Below are 19031 nucleotides of genomic sequence, written 5' to 3' on the forward strand. Positions count from 1 at the left end.
CATGTGACATGTCATCATTCTTACCCATGCTTTCTGATGTATATATATAAAATCATCTTCCTCTTAAAATCTTATCAGTTTGAGATTAGAAGGGTATACAATCAATCCATGAAGGGAGGAAATATGCTATTCTGCAATACAGCTCCCAGTATTTCACAAACTTGATTCCCTGAGTTTTTACTTTCTTCACTAATTGTCAAGTGTGATAGAAAATTTCATCAGAATAATTTGGTGGTACTAATATAGTATCAAATAAGATCACTAATGTTACTTGAACATAAGAAAGGTTGTGAGTGGTGTAGCACTGAACATAACTGGCACTGACTGCCAAATATGAATACTCAAAATAATGGCTACTCATAACAATGATATTTATTTGTTTATTTGTTTTTTTCAGGTAGGGTTTCACTCTAGTGCAGGCTGACCTGGAATTCACCATGGAGTCTCAGGTTGGCCTTGAACTCATGGCAATCCTACCATTGCCTCTTAAGTGCTGGCATTAAAGGTGTGAGCCACAAAACACCTGGTTCACTCCTTTGTTTTTTTTTAGTTTTTTTTTTTTTTTATTTGAGAGCGACAGACACAGAGAGAAAGACAGATAGAGGGAGAGAGAAAGAATGGGCGCGCCAGGGCTTCCAGCCTCTGCAAACGAACTCCAGACGTGTGTGCCCCCTTGTGCATCTGGCTAATGTGGGACCTGGGGAACCGAGCCTCGAACCGGGGTCCTTAGGCTTCACAGGCAAGCGCTTAACCGCTAAGCCATCTCTCCAGCCCACTCCTTTGTTTTTATTTTTTAAAATATTTTATTTATTTGCAATAAGGGAGAAAGAGAGAGAATGAGAAAGAGAGAAGGGAGGGAGGGAGAATATGGTTATGCTAGGGTCTCCTACCACTGCAAATGAACTCTAGACACATGTGACACTTTGTGCATTTGGCCTTACGTGGAATATGAGGCATCAAATCCTGGCTGTCAGGCTTTGTAAGCAAGCACTTTTTAACCACTGAGCCATCTCTCCAGGATGGTGTTTTATTTTAATATCAAGCCCATTTTAAATCATTGTCCTTTCTGCATTTTAATCTTAAAAATATACTTTGTCTTATGACAGTATTTTATTTTTTTTTAAGTACCCTTAGTTTGGCTAAATAAAATAGCCTCAATCTGGGAGAATTCCTTAAAACTTACTTCAAATTGCACTAAAAAATGAAACCAAGGCCTGGTATGGTGGTGCATGCCTTTAATCCCAGCACACAGGAGGCGGAGGTAGGAGGACTGCTATGAATTTGAGGCCACCCTGAGACTAAATAGTAAATTCCAGGTCAGCCTGAGTTAACAATGAGAACCTATCTTTTAAAAACCAAAAGTGAAATCAAAATATGTGGTAAGATGCTGGAAATGAGAGAAAACCAGCTCCCTCATAGCTAGTACTCGTAGTGTTGGAAAGCACTGTGGAAGCAGCTGGGGTGACAGTCATTCACAGCATGAATAAACAAGGGACCCTTCAAGTTGCAAAACTGACCAGCTGGATAACAAGTACACACTTGTGCAATAGTGGCACACAGCCTTTGCAGGTAACTAACTGTTCTCTGATTGGACAAGTGATCTGCTCAGTGGGATAAAACTAGTATCTAGTACTGAGAACCAAGTCAGAATTCCATGGATAAGAAACATAAAGACTCGAGAGAAGTCCTCACTGCTTTCTGGATAAAAGTGGGCTTAGCATCAATAAGTCTCTCCAATAACTATGCATATCCCCTTTAACCCAAGCCATTTTCTCTATTGGTTGGAAAATCTGCCTTATTTTACAGATGACAGAGAAAATGGAAAAGAGCTAGGATCCATCAATGTGACCAAAAAAACAGAGTTGACTGTCCACCACAAGGTGTACCACCTCTACCACATCTTCCAGGGCCCAGGAGAAATTGCAGAGGAGAGGGCCACACGAATACTGCTCTTACTATTAGCCTGATAACCAGCTCCAGGGTGATGGTGACATACACTGTGGTGAATTAAAACCCATAAAAGCAGTAATCCAGAGGCTACAGAGAATTCAGCACTAAATCAGAGTGCCAACAGACCTGCCACGGCTCAGGGAACATTGTGGAAAAATTTTAACAGCCCCAAAGTGGATAGGAATACCCTGAGGCATGGTCCCCCCCCCCCAACTTCCCCACAGAGACTGATATAGTAGGCCTTCATGACCCCACAGTGAATACCATAACCCCACTAAGGACAATGGTCAGGGTAACAGGAGCAATGGTGAGGGGATAAAAGAGTATAATCTTTTTTATAAAATATTTTTTTTTAAATGTTGGAATCCAGACATGGTGGTACACGCCTTTAATCCCAGCATCCAGGAGACAGAGAAAGGAGAACTGTCATGAGTTTAAGGACAGCCTGAGACTACAGAGTAAATTTCAGGTCAACCTGGGCTAAAGTGAGACATTACTTTAGATGATTTAAGAAAAGAGAGAGAGAGAGAAGAAAAAGAGGAGGAAGAGGAAAAAGAAGAGGAAGAGGAAGAAGGGGAAGAAGAGGAGGAGGAAGAGGAAGAAGAAAGAAGAAGAAGGAAGATTCTTTCTAGATGGAAGAAAGAAGAAAGAAGGAGAATAGAGGAGAAGAAAGAAAGCAGAAGGAGGGAGAAGAAGAAAGAAGGAGAAGACAGAAGCAGAAAAAAGGATGAAGAAAGAAGAAGGAAGGAAGAAAAAGAAAGAAGAAGGAGGAGGGGGAAGAAGAAGGAAGGAGGAGGAGGAAGAAGGAAGAAAAGAAGGGAGGAGGAGGAGGAAGAAGGAAATGTGGTAGCTACTATTTCGATAATAGCAGAGAGCACAGTAATAGCTATATAATTTTTAAGTTAGTCTTAAGAAGAAAACAAGCAATATAAAACATACTACTCAAATAGTAAAAGATACTTGCTGTCAAATTTTCGGCCATCATATTGGAAAGCGCTGAATGAGTCTGAATGACTATCTGAGCTTATAAGATCACTGCTCCCTGCACTGGCAGGAGAAGTCCACTCTGAAGGTACGCCAGGGTCATCAACAGGCCGCATCTGGTTCTGCTTGTTCAGAATGTCAGGAAGGTCTTTGGGAATTTCAAGGCTGCCTGGACTGCTTCCTCTTCTTGTCATAGTCTTTAAAAAAAAAAAAAAAATCAAGAAACATTTAACCATTTTTTTAAAATGCTGGACATGGGGACATGGTGGCTCACTTCTTTAATGCTAGCACCTGGGAGGCTGAGATAGAAGAATCACTGTGAGTTCAAAGCCAGCCTGGGATACAGAGCAATTTCCTGAGCTAGAGTACACCCCTGCCGCAAACCACCTCCCTTGCTGTTGAGGTTATCTTTTTGTTGCTGGGACAAAGCACCCAACCAAAAGCAGCTGGTAGGAGGAAAGTTTTTTATTTTAGTTTTCAGTCTTGAGTGGAAGATTCATGATGGCAGGGGAAACTATGGCATGAACAGAGACTGGACATTATTTCTGCTAAAGCAAGTACAAAACAGCAGCAGAACAGTCAACTAGCTCTGACAAGGGGCAGCTGGCTATAACACCCCTAAGCCTCCCCCACCAAGTAACACACCTCCTTCAGCAAGGCTCCACCTCTAAACTGCCACCATCTGGGGACAAAGCATTCAGATCACATAAGTTTATCAGTGACATCTGATTCAAATCACTACACCTGCCCCAGGAAAACAAAAAAGACACTTTCAATCTCAGTAACTATCTGAAACCTTTAGTTTCCAAGATATTATGTGAGGAGATTTAGGGCCTCAGGATGAAAGGAGAGACATAATTTATTGAACAATCTACTTAAGATGTAATGATATGGATCTGGTGCCTACTACTACTGTTCTTTCTAAAGCAAAGATCCAACTATCATGTAAGATGAAGCTGGGTCTGAGGTTATTATTTTTTATTTATTTGCAAGCAGAGAATGATAGAAGAGAGAGAGAATGGGTGCGCCAAGGCTTCCAGCCTCTGCAAATGAACTCCAGATGCATGTGCCACTGTGCATCTGGCTTTACGTAGGTATTAGGAAATTGAACTCAGGTCATAAAGCTTTGCTAGCAAATGTCTTAACCTCTGAGCCATCTCTCCAGCCTAGTCTGAGATTCTTAAACAGCAGAAAGAACAAAGTACTTAAGGTAGAAAGAACAATTTATTTAATGGAACAAAGAAACATAAACAGAAGACTGGGTGAGAAGATAAACAGCAAAGATGCCATTTTATAATACTACAATGAGTCTACTCACTCAATGGAAAAATAAAAACGGAATGAATAACAGGAAATGTAATGATCTCAAATGGAATATCACAATTTTGTAAGGATAATTTTATAATTAAGCATTACTAATGATATATCAGTTTCACAACTATCTATTCTAAAAGAATCTATTTAAGCAATACTTTTGCTACCAAAACAATGAGAGATGGAAGAGGTGACCAATACTGTTATCCTTCCTCCTCAGGATAGGTGACATCAATGTAACTGGTCTACCAAGAAAAATAAACAGAGGGGAAAACTAGGAATGTACTAGATTACACCCACTTATAGATCTTCCAATCTTTTTTCTGTGAAAACTAAAAGTCTGCTTGCTTTATGTCACTGAATTTAAAAATATGATAACAATGTAATTTTAAAATCTTTTGTAGGGCTGGGAAGATGGCTCAGCAGTTAAAAGAGATGCTTGCGAAGACAGCGTGCCTGGTCTAAACCCAGATACACAATGCAGTGCATGCTTCTGGAGTTTGTAGTAGTAAGAGGCCAAGGTATATCCATTCTCTTTCTCTTCCTCTCTCTGCTTACAAATATGTCATTTAAAAAAATCATTTGTGTGTGGAGGCCAGTACCTGGGATTAAACCTAGGGTCTTTCACATGCTGGGAAAGAACTCTACTCTGGGCTGCAGCCTCAGCCCTCTTTTTACTTTTCATTTTGAGACAGAATCTCATTAAGTTGGCTGGGCTTTAAAAAATAGCTATTTATTTATTTATGAGAGAGAGAGAGAGAGCGAGAGCACGCGCAAGCGAGAGCGCACACATGTGCGGAAGGGAGGAAGGAAGGAAGGGAGAGAACAAGCATGCTAGGGCCACTAGCTACTGTAAATGAATTCCAGACACATGCACCTCCTTGTGCATCTGGCTTATGTGGGTACTGGGGCATCGAACCTGGGTCCTTAGGCTTCACAGGAAAGTGCTATAACCGCTAAGCCATCTCTCCAGCCCTGCCTGGGCTTTTTGAACTCACTCTGTAACCCAAGGAGACCTTAAACTTCAAATGTTCCTGCCTTACCCTCTTGAGTAGCTGGGATTCTAGACCTGTGCCATCAAGCCCAGCTTTTAAGCTTTAGAAAAAAAAATATTAAAGATCAGGGAAAGGCTATTTTGAATAAAAAGTTCCATGTATACATTAAATATACACATATATGTATATAAGTACTGTCTTTTGGTGTCTTTAAAATCAAATAAGTGAAATAAAAATAAAACTTACTGAGGCATTACCACTCCGAAGCCGCTCTGCTATAAACTCATCCATCAGATCAGGAACATTAGCACTGCTGCTGCCAATATCACTATTAAGAGGAGGCAGTTTGGGGCTCATGTCCTCTTTATTGACTAAAAGTAAATAAATAACTACATATAGTGAGGAACAACTTAACTAGTTTATAAACTTGAAGCAAAAACAACCCCAAACAAAAGTATCTATGCCATATCAATTATTTGCCAAACATGCATTTATGAAAATTTTTCCCTCTTTTTAGATTTAATTTTAAGAATTAGTAAATTGGTATTTACTTTATTTAACTAAGCAGATGTTAGTCAATCTTCAATATAACCTTAAACAGCAAGAAAGCTATAGATAAGCACTAGTTGAAGTCAGGTTAATATTGCCTATAAAGAAATTGGTATATTTCTTTCTACTATATGCTGCTATTTAGAGCTTTAATAATTCACAAGCTCCTCTTTTCCCAAGAGAATAACTGCAAGGGATATATCCTTTCAAACCATGCAAATCTCAGTAAGACAAATGTTTTAAATTTGGATATAACTAACAATGCCATGGTTTTGATGGCTGTGTCTATCTACTACACATTTAATTTCAGTATATGAAGAAAAAAGGTTCATTTCCACAGTCTAAGAAAAAGACAGCTAAAATGTTATTTTGCTTTGTTTAAGGCTACATTATAAATTTATATTAATAAGAATATTTTTCTTTGGGAAACTAACTTATAAAAAATAAGATTGGTTTATGTCACTATCATGCTATTGAAAAGTTGATTTTTTGTAACAAAATGAAAATCAGTAATGTATATATTCCTGACGGACTATAAAACATTTCAGATGAAGAAAATACACTGGTCAGAAACTCATTGTGAAATACCATTATCTTTATATCATTGGCCAGGCTTTGCCAAGCTGTCACATACTGCCTTCGGGTGGCATTAACAGCTCAATGCAAGATGCAGTATACAGCGAGGTTAATCATGCTAACAAAACCATGTTAAAACAAATACAATAAAAACCTACCTTACTGCTGAAAGTTAATTTTCTGTATCTACAAAGTTTTTTGTAACTTTGAATCACGATAAAAGTTATTATAGTCTTGTTTTTTTCTGTAATCTGTACATATAGGTTCCATATTTAAATTATGATTAGCTATCATAAAACATCAAAGCACATTTAAAATCTCACAATTAAAGAAGTTAATGATAAGTGCTTCATAAACATAATTTGCATTCTATACAAAAGAATGCAAAAGTAAAGTCTTCAGCATTTTTGGGAATGGCTTCAATGCAAAGTGACTCATCCTACTTTGAGATTCAGAAGGAATCTCCTCGTTGATGATGGTTAACTAAATTGTTGGTGCTGATTATAGGACTTTGATTTCTATTAGATTAGATGTCAAAGTAACCTTCTACCAAGAAGCAATACAAAACCCAGGAAGTTATCGGTAAAAATAGTCAAGCCCTTTTAAATATAAACTAGCGGGGCAAAAAAATATGTCAACTCCCTAGTAAACTTGGATTTCAAGACTCATCGTATGCTCTCAGAAAAACACTTGATTTAGGTAGTCTTTGAAAAGTCAGTAAAGTGGTCCCTGTATCTTCCCCCTTTCCTATCTTATTGTTCAGCAGCAAAGAGGTTTAACTAAATGCCTCATAAGGGAAATTAGTAATTTAAATAAACATTGTATGCTGGGGGAAATACAGCTGGGAAAAGGCGCATGCATAACCAAACAGAGAGAAAGCAGTGACCATCCCAAAGCTTTGATTGCTTAGAGCTTGCTTCAGTTGCATTAAGCCAAACTGGTGCTGTCTTTCTCCTTTTGCGCTCAGCACACTGTCAGTGCTCACCTGCAGCTTTCCTTCCAAAATAGCCCATTACATGACTGTACAGATCCCTCAGTGGAGCCTCTGGTGGCATTCTGTTCTGCCTCTGTGGGGAAACATTTGCCTTCGGCTTCGAAAGAGCATGTACAACAGTTTTATAAACGCCACCCAGGGAGCCCTGCTGTTGTCCTGCCTCATGACTTGATGACTTAAGAGAACTGCGACTACCTAACTGATGACTTGCAATTCCATCTTTTTGTAAAACGGTGGTGGGAATCTCTGTGGATTCCTTCACTACTCTGCTACTAACTGATGCTGCACTGATTGTATCTAGCGGCCTGTATACACCAGGTTTTACGAGGTCTGCACCACTAGTTGAGGTGGTTTGGGTGGTGCTGGGGCTGCTATTGCTACTACTATTAAAGCCACTGAGCTTCCGTAGTCTCATCTTCCATGGAGCCTCTTTATTTTCCAGAGGATTATAAAATTGGACAGACTCAGTAGATGGTCTAAAAGTAACATGAACACTATTTCGTTTCTTAGTAGCAATTTTCATGATTTTAGCCCTATGAGTTACTGTTTCAGACAAGCTTCTTTTAGTGGGGGAAAGCTTGCTAGTATTTGAAACATGAGGCATTCTGCGGTTAACTGGTGCTTTTAGTGTACTTTTCTTGGCATGCATTCTGTGGGGAACAGTGATTGTTTCATTAATTTGCACACCCTTAAGCTTTTCAGTAAATGTCATGTCTACACAGGCTTCTGATTCTGTGGCTGTCTGCCTATACAGGTATTTCTTTTTCTCTTTGTCACAGGAGTTACTGGAATTAGGATCCGATGCTGGTTCCTCAAGGTTTGGATGCTTAGATTGTTCAGCAGTCTGTGTTCTCAGAAAGCTGTCTGACTCATTAGGTGCAACACTACCCATGAAGACAGCTGAGTTTGGTTCTTTTTGAAATAGTATGTTTTCGGGAGTCCCAACAAAAGACATGAGATTTTCTGATTTAATTTCCTGCCCTATGCATTCTAAGGTATCTAAAGATGATGGTTCATCTCTAGTTACAGCAATAGTCACTTCCTGGGAAGCCATGGCTTTACCTATCTCATGTTTATTAAGACTTTCCTGGTTTTCCTTAAAGTACTCTTTCAGAGAAGAAAGAAGATCATCATCTCCTTCAAGGTCAATGTACTGGATTTGTTCAAAAGCTGAATCTGTAAGTTCTACTGGGCCTATTAAATGACAAAGATGGTCATATATGCTATCACCAACTTCCAGAGAAGACTCTCTGCTATGAGTGTCAGTGATGCAGCTTTCAGTGGATCTAGTTACTGAAGAAGCATCTGTGGAACTCTGCAAGCTTGGTGCATGACGGGATGAACTGGCAATGACAGCAACTGCACCTTTGGCTCGCTCAACAGTGAATGGTTCCAAGATGTCAGAAGTGCTGCTACTTCGAGGCAAGGGCTGTTCCTCATTTAAGGCACCAAAAACTTCATTTCCAGTGTCTTCACTCTGTGAAAAATGTCTGACTCTGGTTGAGCGTGGAAGTATTTGAGCATCATCAATATCTGTAAAAGAGAAAAGTTATATAGAGTAGGAACAATATGAATAAAAACAAAGAATCATTTCAACCACAACTTAAGCATATGCTTCAAACAAAAAAAAATTCTGAGATATTTGTTGTAAGTTCAACAAAAGAAAATAAAATAAATTTACAAATCTGTTTTTTAAATGATGAACCTAAGCCAATATAGCATGGGGTGTCAATGAATTAGAACAGTACTGAAATATCTTTTTACAAGTTAACATGCATCGAAACAGATAGTGAAATGATGAAATATCTGGAAGTGCAGCTTAGGTTAGAGCTGTGCCAATAAGTAAATTCAAATGTGTCATTCATTTTTTCCTGATTATGTTTTAAGAAGAAAAAAAACAATAGATCTTAACACATAAAGCTGATCTAAATACCCTACTGTAAACTCATAAATTCTGCTTCCATTCAGAACAGGAAAAAGACTACTTATTTCCTTTCCTTCAACTGTTTGTTTGCCTATCAGCCTGATCACATACTATAAATGGAAACTTCCACCTTCTTCCTTAATGGTCTCTTTGTCAAGAACATAAACATTCAAACTGAGATGTTTGAATAGTCTTAAAATCCATTCATCACAATCAAATAAAAGCAATGCAAACAGTGGGGAGGGCTGGACAGATGGCTCAGACAGTAAAGTGCTTCCCATACAAGTGTGAGGATCCAAATTCAGTCCCTGGTGCCTATGTAAAAGATGAATATGGCCACAATTGCCTGTAATCCCAGCTCTGGAGCAGCAGACACAGATGGATCTCTGGGACTTGCTGGCTAGCTCTTCTAGCTGAACTACTGAGTTCTAGGTTCAGTGGAGACCTTATCTCAAACAATAAGATGGAAATATTGAGAGACATGTGATGTTGACCTCTGGACCCCATGTGCATGCACATCTGCACATATAAATGTGCCCACACACATATGGACATACATACATGCATGCATGCACACATTATACACACATACATACAAAAAATAAGTACATTATAAAATTGTCTGACAAACAAAAACATCTTATTTGCTAGTTTTAGCTCTTCTCACTTAGCACCCAACAAATTGTAAAAGGTATAGCTCCTTGCATTTCTTTTTAAGAACTACAGATTATAGAGTCAAAATATATAGGGATTACCCAATTAAACTCTTTTATACATAAAGAAATTGAAGCCCAGAGGGGCTAAGTTTCTTTCTCAAATTTCTAATAAAGTTTGAGAAATAGATTTAATGCTATTCTATTTTCTTTTACTGCATTAAGGTACTAAGTAAATGATAAATTCTCAAAAATATTTATGAAGCTGGAAATCACAAAATGAAACACTATTTATAGTATATGTATATGCATGTATATGTGTGTATGTATATATGTGTGTGTGTGTGTGTGTGTGTGTGTGTGTGTATATATATATATATATATATATATATATATATATATATATGGAGAGAGAGAGAGAGAGAGAGAGATTATTTCAAAAGAGGAATTGTATACATTAAATATAATGTCTATGAATCTATCACATAGTCTTCATGTCATCTAGGAATAACAAGCCGGGCATGGTGGCGCATGCTTTTAATCCCAGCACTTGGGAGGCAGAGGTAGGAGGTTCAACTTCAAGGCTACCCTGAGTCTACATAGTGAATTCAAGGTCAGCCTGAGCTAGAGTGAGACCCTACCTTGAAAAACAACAACAACAAAAAAAAAAAAAAAATTTTTTTTTTTCAACCAGCAAAAACAATAATGGAAAAAGGACAAGTTTTAAAAACCCAACATGGGGCTGGAGAGATGGCTTAGCAGTTAAGATGCATGCCTGTGAAGTCTAAGGACCCCAGTTCAATTCTCCAGATTCCACATCACATGAACCAGATGCAAATGGTGGCGCATGCATCTGGAATTCATTTGCAGTGGCTAAAGGCCCTGGCACACCCATTCTCTCTCTCTCTCCCTGCGCCACCCCCACATCTCTAATAAATAAATAAATAAATAAATAAACATCTTTAAAAATCCAACATTGCTACTTATTATGTGTGTAATGCAAATGTTGACAGTAACAACTGCATGGTGGCATAGGCACAGAATCCTAGCACTTGTGAGGCAGGAAAAGAATTGGAATTCAAGCCCAGCCTAGGCTACATAGTTGAACCCTGTCTGAAAAACCAACAACAAACAAGCAAACAAACAAAATGAACAAACACAAATTGAACAATCACAGCAAAGCATTTAGCTCCAAAGCAAAGCTATGACTTGTGCAAGAACAGAAAGTAATCTCTCTGTGGTATTAGGTCTTAAGCTTAGATATACATTGTCAGGACTTAGAGACTAGTTTCTTCATTTATAAGAGGAATTGTCATTGAGTGTAGTTTAGGATTATGTTATGGATGACATGAGGTAGCCTTTTTCTATCTCATTAATATCACCATCTTTCTTTGAAGCCCAAAAGGATCCAATTTATACTAAGTTCAGATCAATGTAAGTTTGCATTATAAAAGGTCTAGTACATTCCTGAAGATATATAAGTAGGCTACCAACACAGGTCAAATATATGGCATCGCCTGAAAGTAAAAAGCATAAAGTTTTCTTTCTGTCATTAAACTAAGGAGTATACAAATACTTTAAAAATGACATTGTTTTTTTATAACACACTCTAGAATTTTTTCTAAATGAAGAGCAAAAATATTTCCCTACAGACTTTACATTTATGCATTCATATTTATTGTATGTCTCTGAAACAGATGACTAATAAGGAATTGTGCATTGTGACAATTATAAGTATCTTCATCTGTTATCTCCCAAAAATAGACTGCAGGAGTCTCTCCTTGAGGACACATTTTATATTCAACACAAACTCAATGCTTCTTTCCACATAATATCTTAAAGGATAGTAAAAGATAGACACTACACAATTCTTCTATGAAAATTCTTAAGGTTTTTTTTGTTAGGATTTTTATCAATGATTAAAATCAAGATACCATTACAAATCTAATGCTATGGAATCAACAAATATATGACTTTCCAGACAAATGGAATATATTTAAATTTTAGTACCCTTTACTGATATTTCATATTTTTCCATCCTAAGGCAAGCCAGGAAAAAGGCATGAAGTCTTGTTAAGAATGTCTTCCCATGGGCTGAAGAGATGGCTTAGCGGTTAAGCACTTGCCTGTGAAGCCTAAGGACCCCGGTTCAAGGCTCAGTTCCCCAGGTCCCATGTTAGCCAGATGCACAAGGGGGCGCACACATCTGGAGTTCGTTTGCAGAGGCTGGAAGCCCTGGCGCGCCCATTCTCTCTCTCTGTCTCTATCTGTCTTTCCCTCTGTGTCTGTCGCTCTCAAATAAATAAATAAATAAATAAAAGAATGTCTTCCCAAATCAATCCTTGCCTCACATGCTAAAAATCACCATTATTTCAATCTGTATCTAAAAGTTCTGTACAAGTTTAAAGAGCAAGAGCTTTAGAAAATGCAACTATATGTTTTATATTGAAATTTATATATATTTCTAAGTCAAGCATTCTTATAACCCTATGGGCACACTATGGTACTAATTGTATAAAACGAAAAGAAATAACTGCTGACAGGAAACCATTAATAAATATAATGGACTCTAACAAACTTTAAATTTAATTGAGAAAATATGCTTGACTTTTACTGAGAAGAAAGTAAGTTAATAGCTAAATCATATACAGTATTATCTACATGACAAGTATTATTCTAGCATCTTATATATTAATCCTCAAAATACCCATGTGACATCTTATTTCCCTATTTTATAAGACGAAGTAACTACTGCCAAGCCTGGAGGTACAGGCCTGTAATCTCAACTCCTCAGAGAATGAGGCAGATAGATAACAAGACCTGCTTAGGCTATAAAATGAGTTCAAAACCAGCCGGGGAAGGTTACTGAAAGCCTACCTCAAAATTAATGTTAAAAGTAAAAAGAGAGCTGAGGATGGCTAGAAGGTTCTAGGTTCAATCACTAGTAAAAAATTATAAACAGGGCCTGGAGAAATGGCTTAGCAGTTAAGACATTTGGCTGAAAATCCAAAGGACCTTGGTTCAACTCCCCAGGACCCACGTAAGCTAGATGCACAAGGTGGCACATGCATTTGGAATTCATTTGCCGTGACAAGAGGCCCTGGAGTGCTCATTCTCCACCCCCCTCTCTCAAGTAAATAAATAAAATTTAAAGAATAATAATAATAAATAATAAAACGGAAACCATTTAAGTAATTTTGCCTGAAGTTAAAAACTATGATTTCAGGGCTAGAGAGATTGCTTAGCGGTTAAGCGCTTGCCTGTGAAGCCTAAGGACCCCAGTTGGAGGCTCGATCCCCCAGGACCCATGTTAGCCAGATGCATAAGGGGGCACATGCGTCTGGAGTTCGTTTGCAGTGGCTGGAAGCCCTGGCACACCCATTCTCTCTCTCACTCTCTGTCACTCTCAAATAAATAAATAAAAAATAAACAAAAAAAATTTTAAAAACTATGATTTCAGCCAGTCTTTAATCCCAGAATTTGGGAGGCAGAGAGATAGGAGGATTGCCATGAGTTCAAGGCCACCCTGAGACTAATTAGTGAATTCTAGGTCAGCCTGATCTAGAATGAAACCCTACCTTGAAAAACCAACAACAACAACAACAACAACTGTGATTTGAGGCTGGAGAAATGGCTTAGCCTGTGAAACCAAAGGACCTAGGTTTGATTCCCCAGGATCCATGTAAGCCAGATGTACAACAGGCATATGCGGCTGGAGCTCGTTTGCAGTGGCTAGAGGGCCCAGAGTGCCCATTCTCTCTCTCTCTCTCTCTCTTTCTCTCTGTCTTTCTTCTCTCTTGCTCTCTCTCTCTGCTTGCAAATAAATAATTTTTTTAAACTATGACTTGGAGGCAGAAATTAGACTATTTTGTTAATCTGTTAATAATATATACCTAATTTATATTCATGAATTAATTCAATAATTCTTTAAATTAAACATTGGTGAAAATTAATTGCATAGTTTCTTAATGAACTATAAAGAATCATAGAAATTAAAATCTAAGCTGGGCATGGTGGTGCATGCCTTTAATCCCAGCACTCAGGAGGCAGAGGTAGGAGGATCACCATGAGTTCAGGGCCACCCTGAGACTACATAGTGAATTCCAGGTCAGCCTGAGACAGAGTGAGACCCTACCTCGAAAAACCAAAAAAAAAAAAAAAAAAAAAAAAAAAAAAATTTAAATCTAGACAGAACAGCTGGGCATGGTGGCACATGCCTCTAATCTCAGCTCTTGGAAGGCAGAGATAGGAGGATTGCTGTGAGTTCAAGGCCACCCTGAGACCACATAGTGAATTCCAGGTCAGTCTGGGCGACAGCAAGACCTTACCTCAGGAAAAAAAAAAAAAAAAAAAAGAATTAAAAAACTAACAAAACAAATATTAATAAGTTGAACAGAATGAAACAACTAAAAACTATGAAAACTGATTTCAGAGTAATGTTGGCCATCAGTTTTTTGACTAAAAATGCCTTTTAAAGTAATTTAATTATGCTACTTATGTTCTAATTTGAGAAATAAAAGCCTTTAAATTATTTTAACCTACCTAAAGTACTAAAAAAACTTTAAAGAACAAAGCAAAAGAAAAGTGTTCTGAACAAATAAGAAAAACACTGACCATTGAAACTACTCTTCCTAGAAATCCTACCATTTATGAAAATACCCAGTCCTATTTTTGGGCTTCCTTAATAATGTTCAGCATTAAAATATTGGAATTTAGCCAGGCATGGTGGTGCATGCCTTTAATTTTAGCACTTGGGAGGCAAAGGTAGGAGGATCACTGTGAGTTCGAGGCTACCCTGTGTCAACATAGTGAATTCCAGGTCAGCATGGGCTAGAGCGAAATCTTACCTTGAAAAACCAAATATATACACACACACATATGAATAAGAATATATATATGAATTTCATATTAATTTCTGAATGTTGTTTGAAGAAAAGTCTAGCTGTGCCTTAAAACATTAACAATAACTCAGAACATGTAAGACAAAAATATAGAAACAAAGTTTCTTAAAGATCTTTATCTTAATTCGTAATAACTACTGTCATTGCTTGAAAGAGGATGCACTACACAGAATAGTCTAATATCAGTAGGAGGAAAGCGATCTTCCATATAAAAATCTCTTAATTAGGATACTAAAATACTAGTAAACGTTTTTTTTGGGATTTTGGGTTCTTTTGGGGGTGGTGGTGTGATGTACATGCTTGTGTGTGAGAGAATGATTACATACAGTGTGGAGGTCAATGGCTGTTGGTTCTCACCTTCCACCTTGTTTGGGGCAGGGTTTCTTCTTGTTCACCACACGGCATCTGCCAGGCTAGTTGGCCTGCAAGCTTCTGGAGGAGATTCCTTATCCCCACACCCCCATCTTGCCAGCAGGTGCACTGGGTATACTAATGCTCTTGCTGTAACATTTGGCCTTTTAGGTGGGATCAGGGAATCCAGACTCAGGTACTCATGCTTGCACAGAAAGCTCTTTATCCACTAAGCCATCTCCCCAGTTACCAACAGAATTTTAAAAAACAATTTCTGAAATGACTTAGAAGTACCAAAACATCTAACCAAAGTTAAATTCTTTCCTAAGCACAGTATTAAAGTCAGTATTATTTGCAAGTCCCCTGAGGTCAAAGTAATTTACATTATTTTACAGAAAGAATGATGCCATTTTGAAAGTCAGGGTTTTTTTTTTTTTTTCCCCTGCTAATTACAAGGTAATTTTTATAAATTTTTGCCTATTTGGGCAACAATTACAATGTACCTTCAAAATAAGTAAGAACTACAAGGCATTTCTGTTAGCAAAACCTGTATCTTTTGTGTAGGTAAAGCATTATATACAATATTGAAATCATATGAAAAGGCTTAAAATCAATCCATCAAACTCAAATTTAAAATACTAAAATTCGGGGCTATAAAGATAGCTTAGCATTTTTTCTAATGTGTCAATTAAATGCTTCTTTAAGTGCATAGTCACAGATGAAATAGTATGATTCCCTTAAGAACTACAAGCTAAATTTGGAGGCAGCTTCTGAGAGTTTTATTGGTGGTGACTATTCGCTAGGCTCTTTTACTAGGTAACAATTCCTGAAAAGCAGCTTGCGGATGTTCTTAACAGTCTGTTCACTTAAATTTAAGTTTAGAATAAGCCCCAAGTGAAACAATGGAAATATACGTAGCACTATTAGTTCTTACATGATTTAATTATATCAAGATATATAAATTTAACTTTTCTGTAGACAAACTCTTCATTTTGTCCATTTACTATTTGTAACATCTCTCTCCTACATATTCCTTACTTGACCCAAATAAAATGTTAACCTAAGGCCAAGTTAAGGAGAGAGAAGTAACTGAAATGAATGTCTTTATTAAAATACCAATAAATTTTGTCAAAACGCAAAAAAAAAAAAAAAAAAAAAAAAAAGATGGCTTAGCAGTTAAAGGTGCTTTCTTACAAAGCCTGATGGCTCAGGTTTAATTCCCCAGTACCCATGTAAAGCCAGATGCACAAAGTGGCACATACATCTAGAGTATGTTTTCAGGGAAAGAAGGCCCTGACATGCCCATTCATATTCATATTCTCATTCTGTCACTCACTCCTTGCTAATAAATAAAAAATTAAAGAAAGAATACTAAAATGCATCCCATCTAATTATCTTCTACTCTTGCCATTCTAGTATGTTTTTATGTCAAAATTATAGTTTTATGAGTATGTTAGATTGTTTTGTTTTTCTATTTGTGGCTTATTTGTTGTTTCTGAGGCAGAGTCTGTAGCACAGGTTGTCCTAGAATTCACTATATAGCACAGGCTAGCCTCCAGCTTGCAAACTGGAGTTGAACCTCTTGTCTCAGCTTCCCAAGTTCAAGGATACAAGTATGAGCCACCATGTCTTGCTCTACATGCTACTACTTTTAAGATATGTTCAAATTTTATGTCTAAAAAATTAAGGTACATTACTTAAAAAAATAATGGGGGGGGGGCTGGAGAGATGGCTCAGTGTGCTTGCCTGCAAAGCCTAATGACTCAGGTTTGATTCCTCAGTGCCCAAGGAAAACCATATGTACAAAGCAGAACATGCATCGGGAGCTCATGTTCAGCAGCTGAAGACCCTAGCATGCCCATTCTCAACTCCCCTCCACACTTGCAAATAAATAAAATATTTTAAATATGTACATAATTTGGGGGCTGATTGTGGTAGCACACTCCTGTAATTCCAGTATTTGGGAGACAGGATCAGTAGGATGAGGAAAACTCTTTATGAATATTCAACTAATTTAGTCTATAGCCATATGTGATGTTATATCACAGAATTTCACACTGAATAATACAGATAAAATGGATAGCTAAGAAAAGAGGAGAAAAAAATGAGCTGGCCAAAAATAGGACATTTGGGGTTGTCAGCTTAGTCAGTGAAGTGCTCAATGTGCAAGCATGAGAACCTGAGCTTGGATCCCCACAGCACCTCTATAAAACCTGGGTGTTGCCATGCACACAGATAATCATAGCACTGGCGAGGCAGAGGCAGAAGGAGCCCTGGGGCTTGGTGGCTAGCTAAACTAGCTTAATCCATGAGAGACCCAGTCTCGGGGTGGGGGGGGGGGAGTGAAAAGTCATTGAGGAAAATACCTGACGTGCACATTTGGTCTCCACATGTACACCTGTAGATGTACATACACATACACTACACTCTCACACAAAGAACAAATAACACAGTACTTTGAGAATACATTCTTAAAGATTTTGGCATGTTTAAAAAATCCCATGGTCAGAGGAAATTAAAAGTAGTTTTGTTTCACCCCTCAAACTGTTCAACAGCATAAGCTAAGTATTTTGTTCTCTCTCCTTTCTCAATCCCCCACTCATGTCTTATTTCTTTCCTTTCCTTCCTCTTCTTTTTACTAAGACAGGGATTTTGGTTAAGTAGCCTGGGCTGGCCTCAAACTTGATTAGTTCCCGTTTTGGCCTTCTGAGTACTAGGATTGCAGCCACCACTATAGCTGGGATTACCTAGTTAAAGTAAATATTTCTCTGAAAATTTGAGTTGTTTCTTTTTGTCTTTTTGTGTGTATGGGTTTTGGTTTTATTTTTTTGTTTGTTTGGTTGGGGTTTTTTGGTGGGGCTTTTCCTTTCTCTGTGTGTGTGTATGTACACATGCTCATGCTCACACATACACACGCATAGTGCTTGTTTTCCTTTCCAGTGGAGTCTTTCACTGAATCTGGATCTTGCTGCTCAATTCTCTGGCCTCTGTTCTTCCACAGGACTGGGGTTACAGCCATGCGTGACCACACCCAGCCGTTTACAAGGGATCTAGGAATTCACACTCAGGAGATCTAAGGCCCTCATGCTTGAACAGGAAGCACACTTAAATTTGCTATTTTTTAACCAAAGGGCACAGTGTCTATGACTATGTTGCTTTTTACTGTTGCTCTGGTAGTTACAGAAACTTCAACTCCTGATCTCAGTGATATGTTCAGAAAATTGTTTATCATGATTGTTTATTATGAGTTCATGTTTTATACCTTTCCCTTTCCTTTATGTAGTTATTTTATGAGCTTTTTTTTAATATAAAGTTCACTATGTAGCTGAAGTTGGCTTCAAATCATAATCTTCCTGCCTCAGGTTCTCAAGTGCTGAGATTAAAGGTATGTGCCAGGCTTATGTAAGTTCACTTTCCTTATTAATTCTCTATATTTTTTTAATTGTTATTTTAAAAATATTTTTATTTATTTGAAAGCAGAAAGAGAATGGGCAGCCAGGGCCTCTAGGCAAGGAACTGAACTCCAGAGACATGTGCCACTTTGTGCATCTAGCTTTATGTGGGTACTGGGGAACTGAACTAGGGTTGTTAGGCTTTTCATGCAAGTGCCATAACAGCTGAGCCATCTCCCCAGCCCTGAATTCATTTTATGAATATGTCATATTGAACTTTTTTTTAAAGACAGTCTTACTATGAAGTCCACACAGGTCTTAATCTCCCATTCCTGCCTCAAATCCCCTAGTGCTGGGATTACAGCACTGTCTCCATGCTTGCTTTCTCTATGATTGTTAAATGCCCTTCACAGTTTACATATCAAGCTATTCTAAAGTAAAACTTACC

General features: G+C 37.9%; 1 protein-coding gene across 8 annotated transcripts in view; it reads right to left on the reverse strand.

The window, feature by feature from the left end:
* Ralgapa1 (Ral GTPase activating protein catalytic subunit alpha 1) overlaps positions 1–19031 on the reverse strand; it is a 271828-nt gene that overhangs the window by 143194 nt on the left and 109603 nt on the right. For 5 of the 8 annotated variants that reach the window (XM_045155389.1, XM_045155387.1, XM_045155386.1 and 2 more), the window contains 3 exons: positions 7354–8895; positions 5490–5614; positions 2915–3131 (listed from right to left, as the gene is read on the reverse strand). In XM_045155389.1, coding sequence (XP_045011324.1) covers positions 2915–3131; positions 5490–5614; positions 7354–8895 — 1884 coding nt within the window. The remainder of the gene's footprint in view (positions 1–2914; positions 3132–5489; positions 5615–7353; positions 8896–19031) is intronic. The other 3 variants (XM_045155394.1, XM_045155393.1, XM_045155392.1) reach the window with 1 other exon arrangement.

Source organism: Jaculus jaculus, chromosome 7, assembly GCF_020740685.1.
Source record: "Jaculus jaculus isolate mJacJac1 chromosome 7, mJacJac1.mat.Y.cur, whole genome shotgun sequence".
Classification (NCBI taxonomy): domain Eukaryota; kingdom Metazoa; phylum Chordata; class Mammalia; order Rodentia; family Dipodidae; genus Jaculus; species Jaculus jaculus.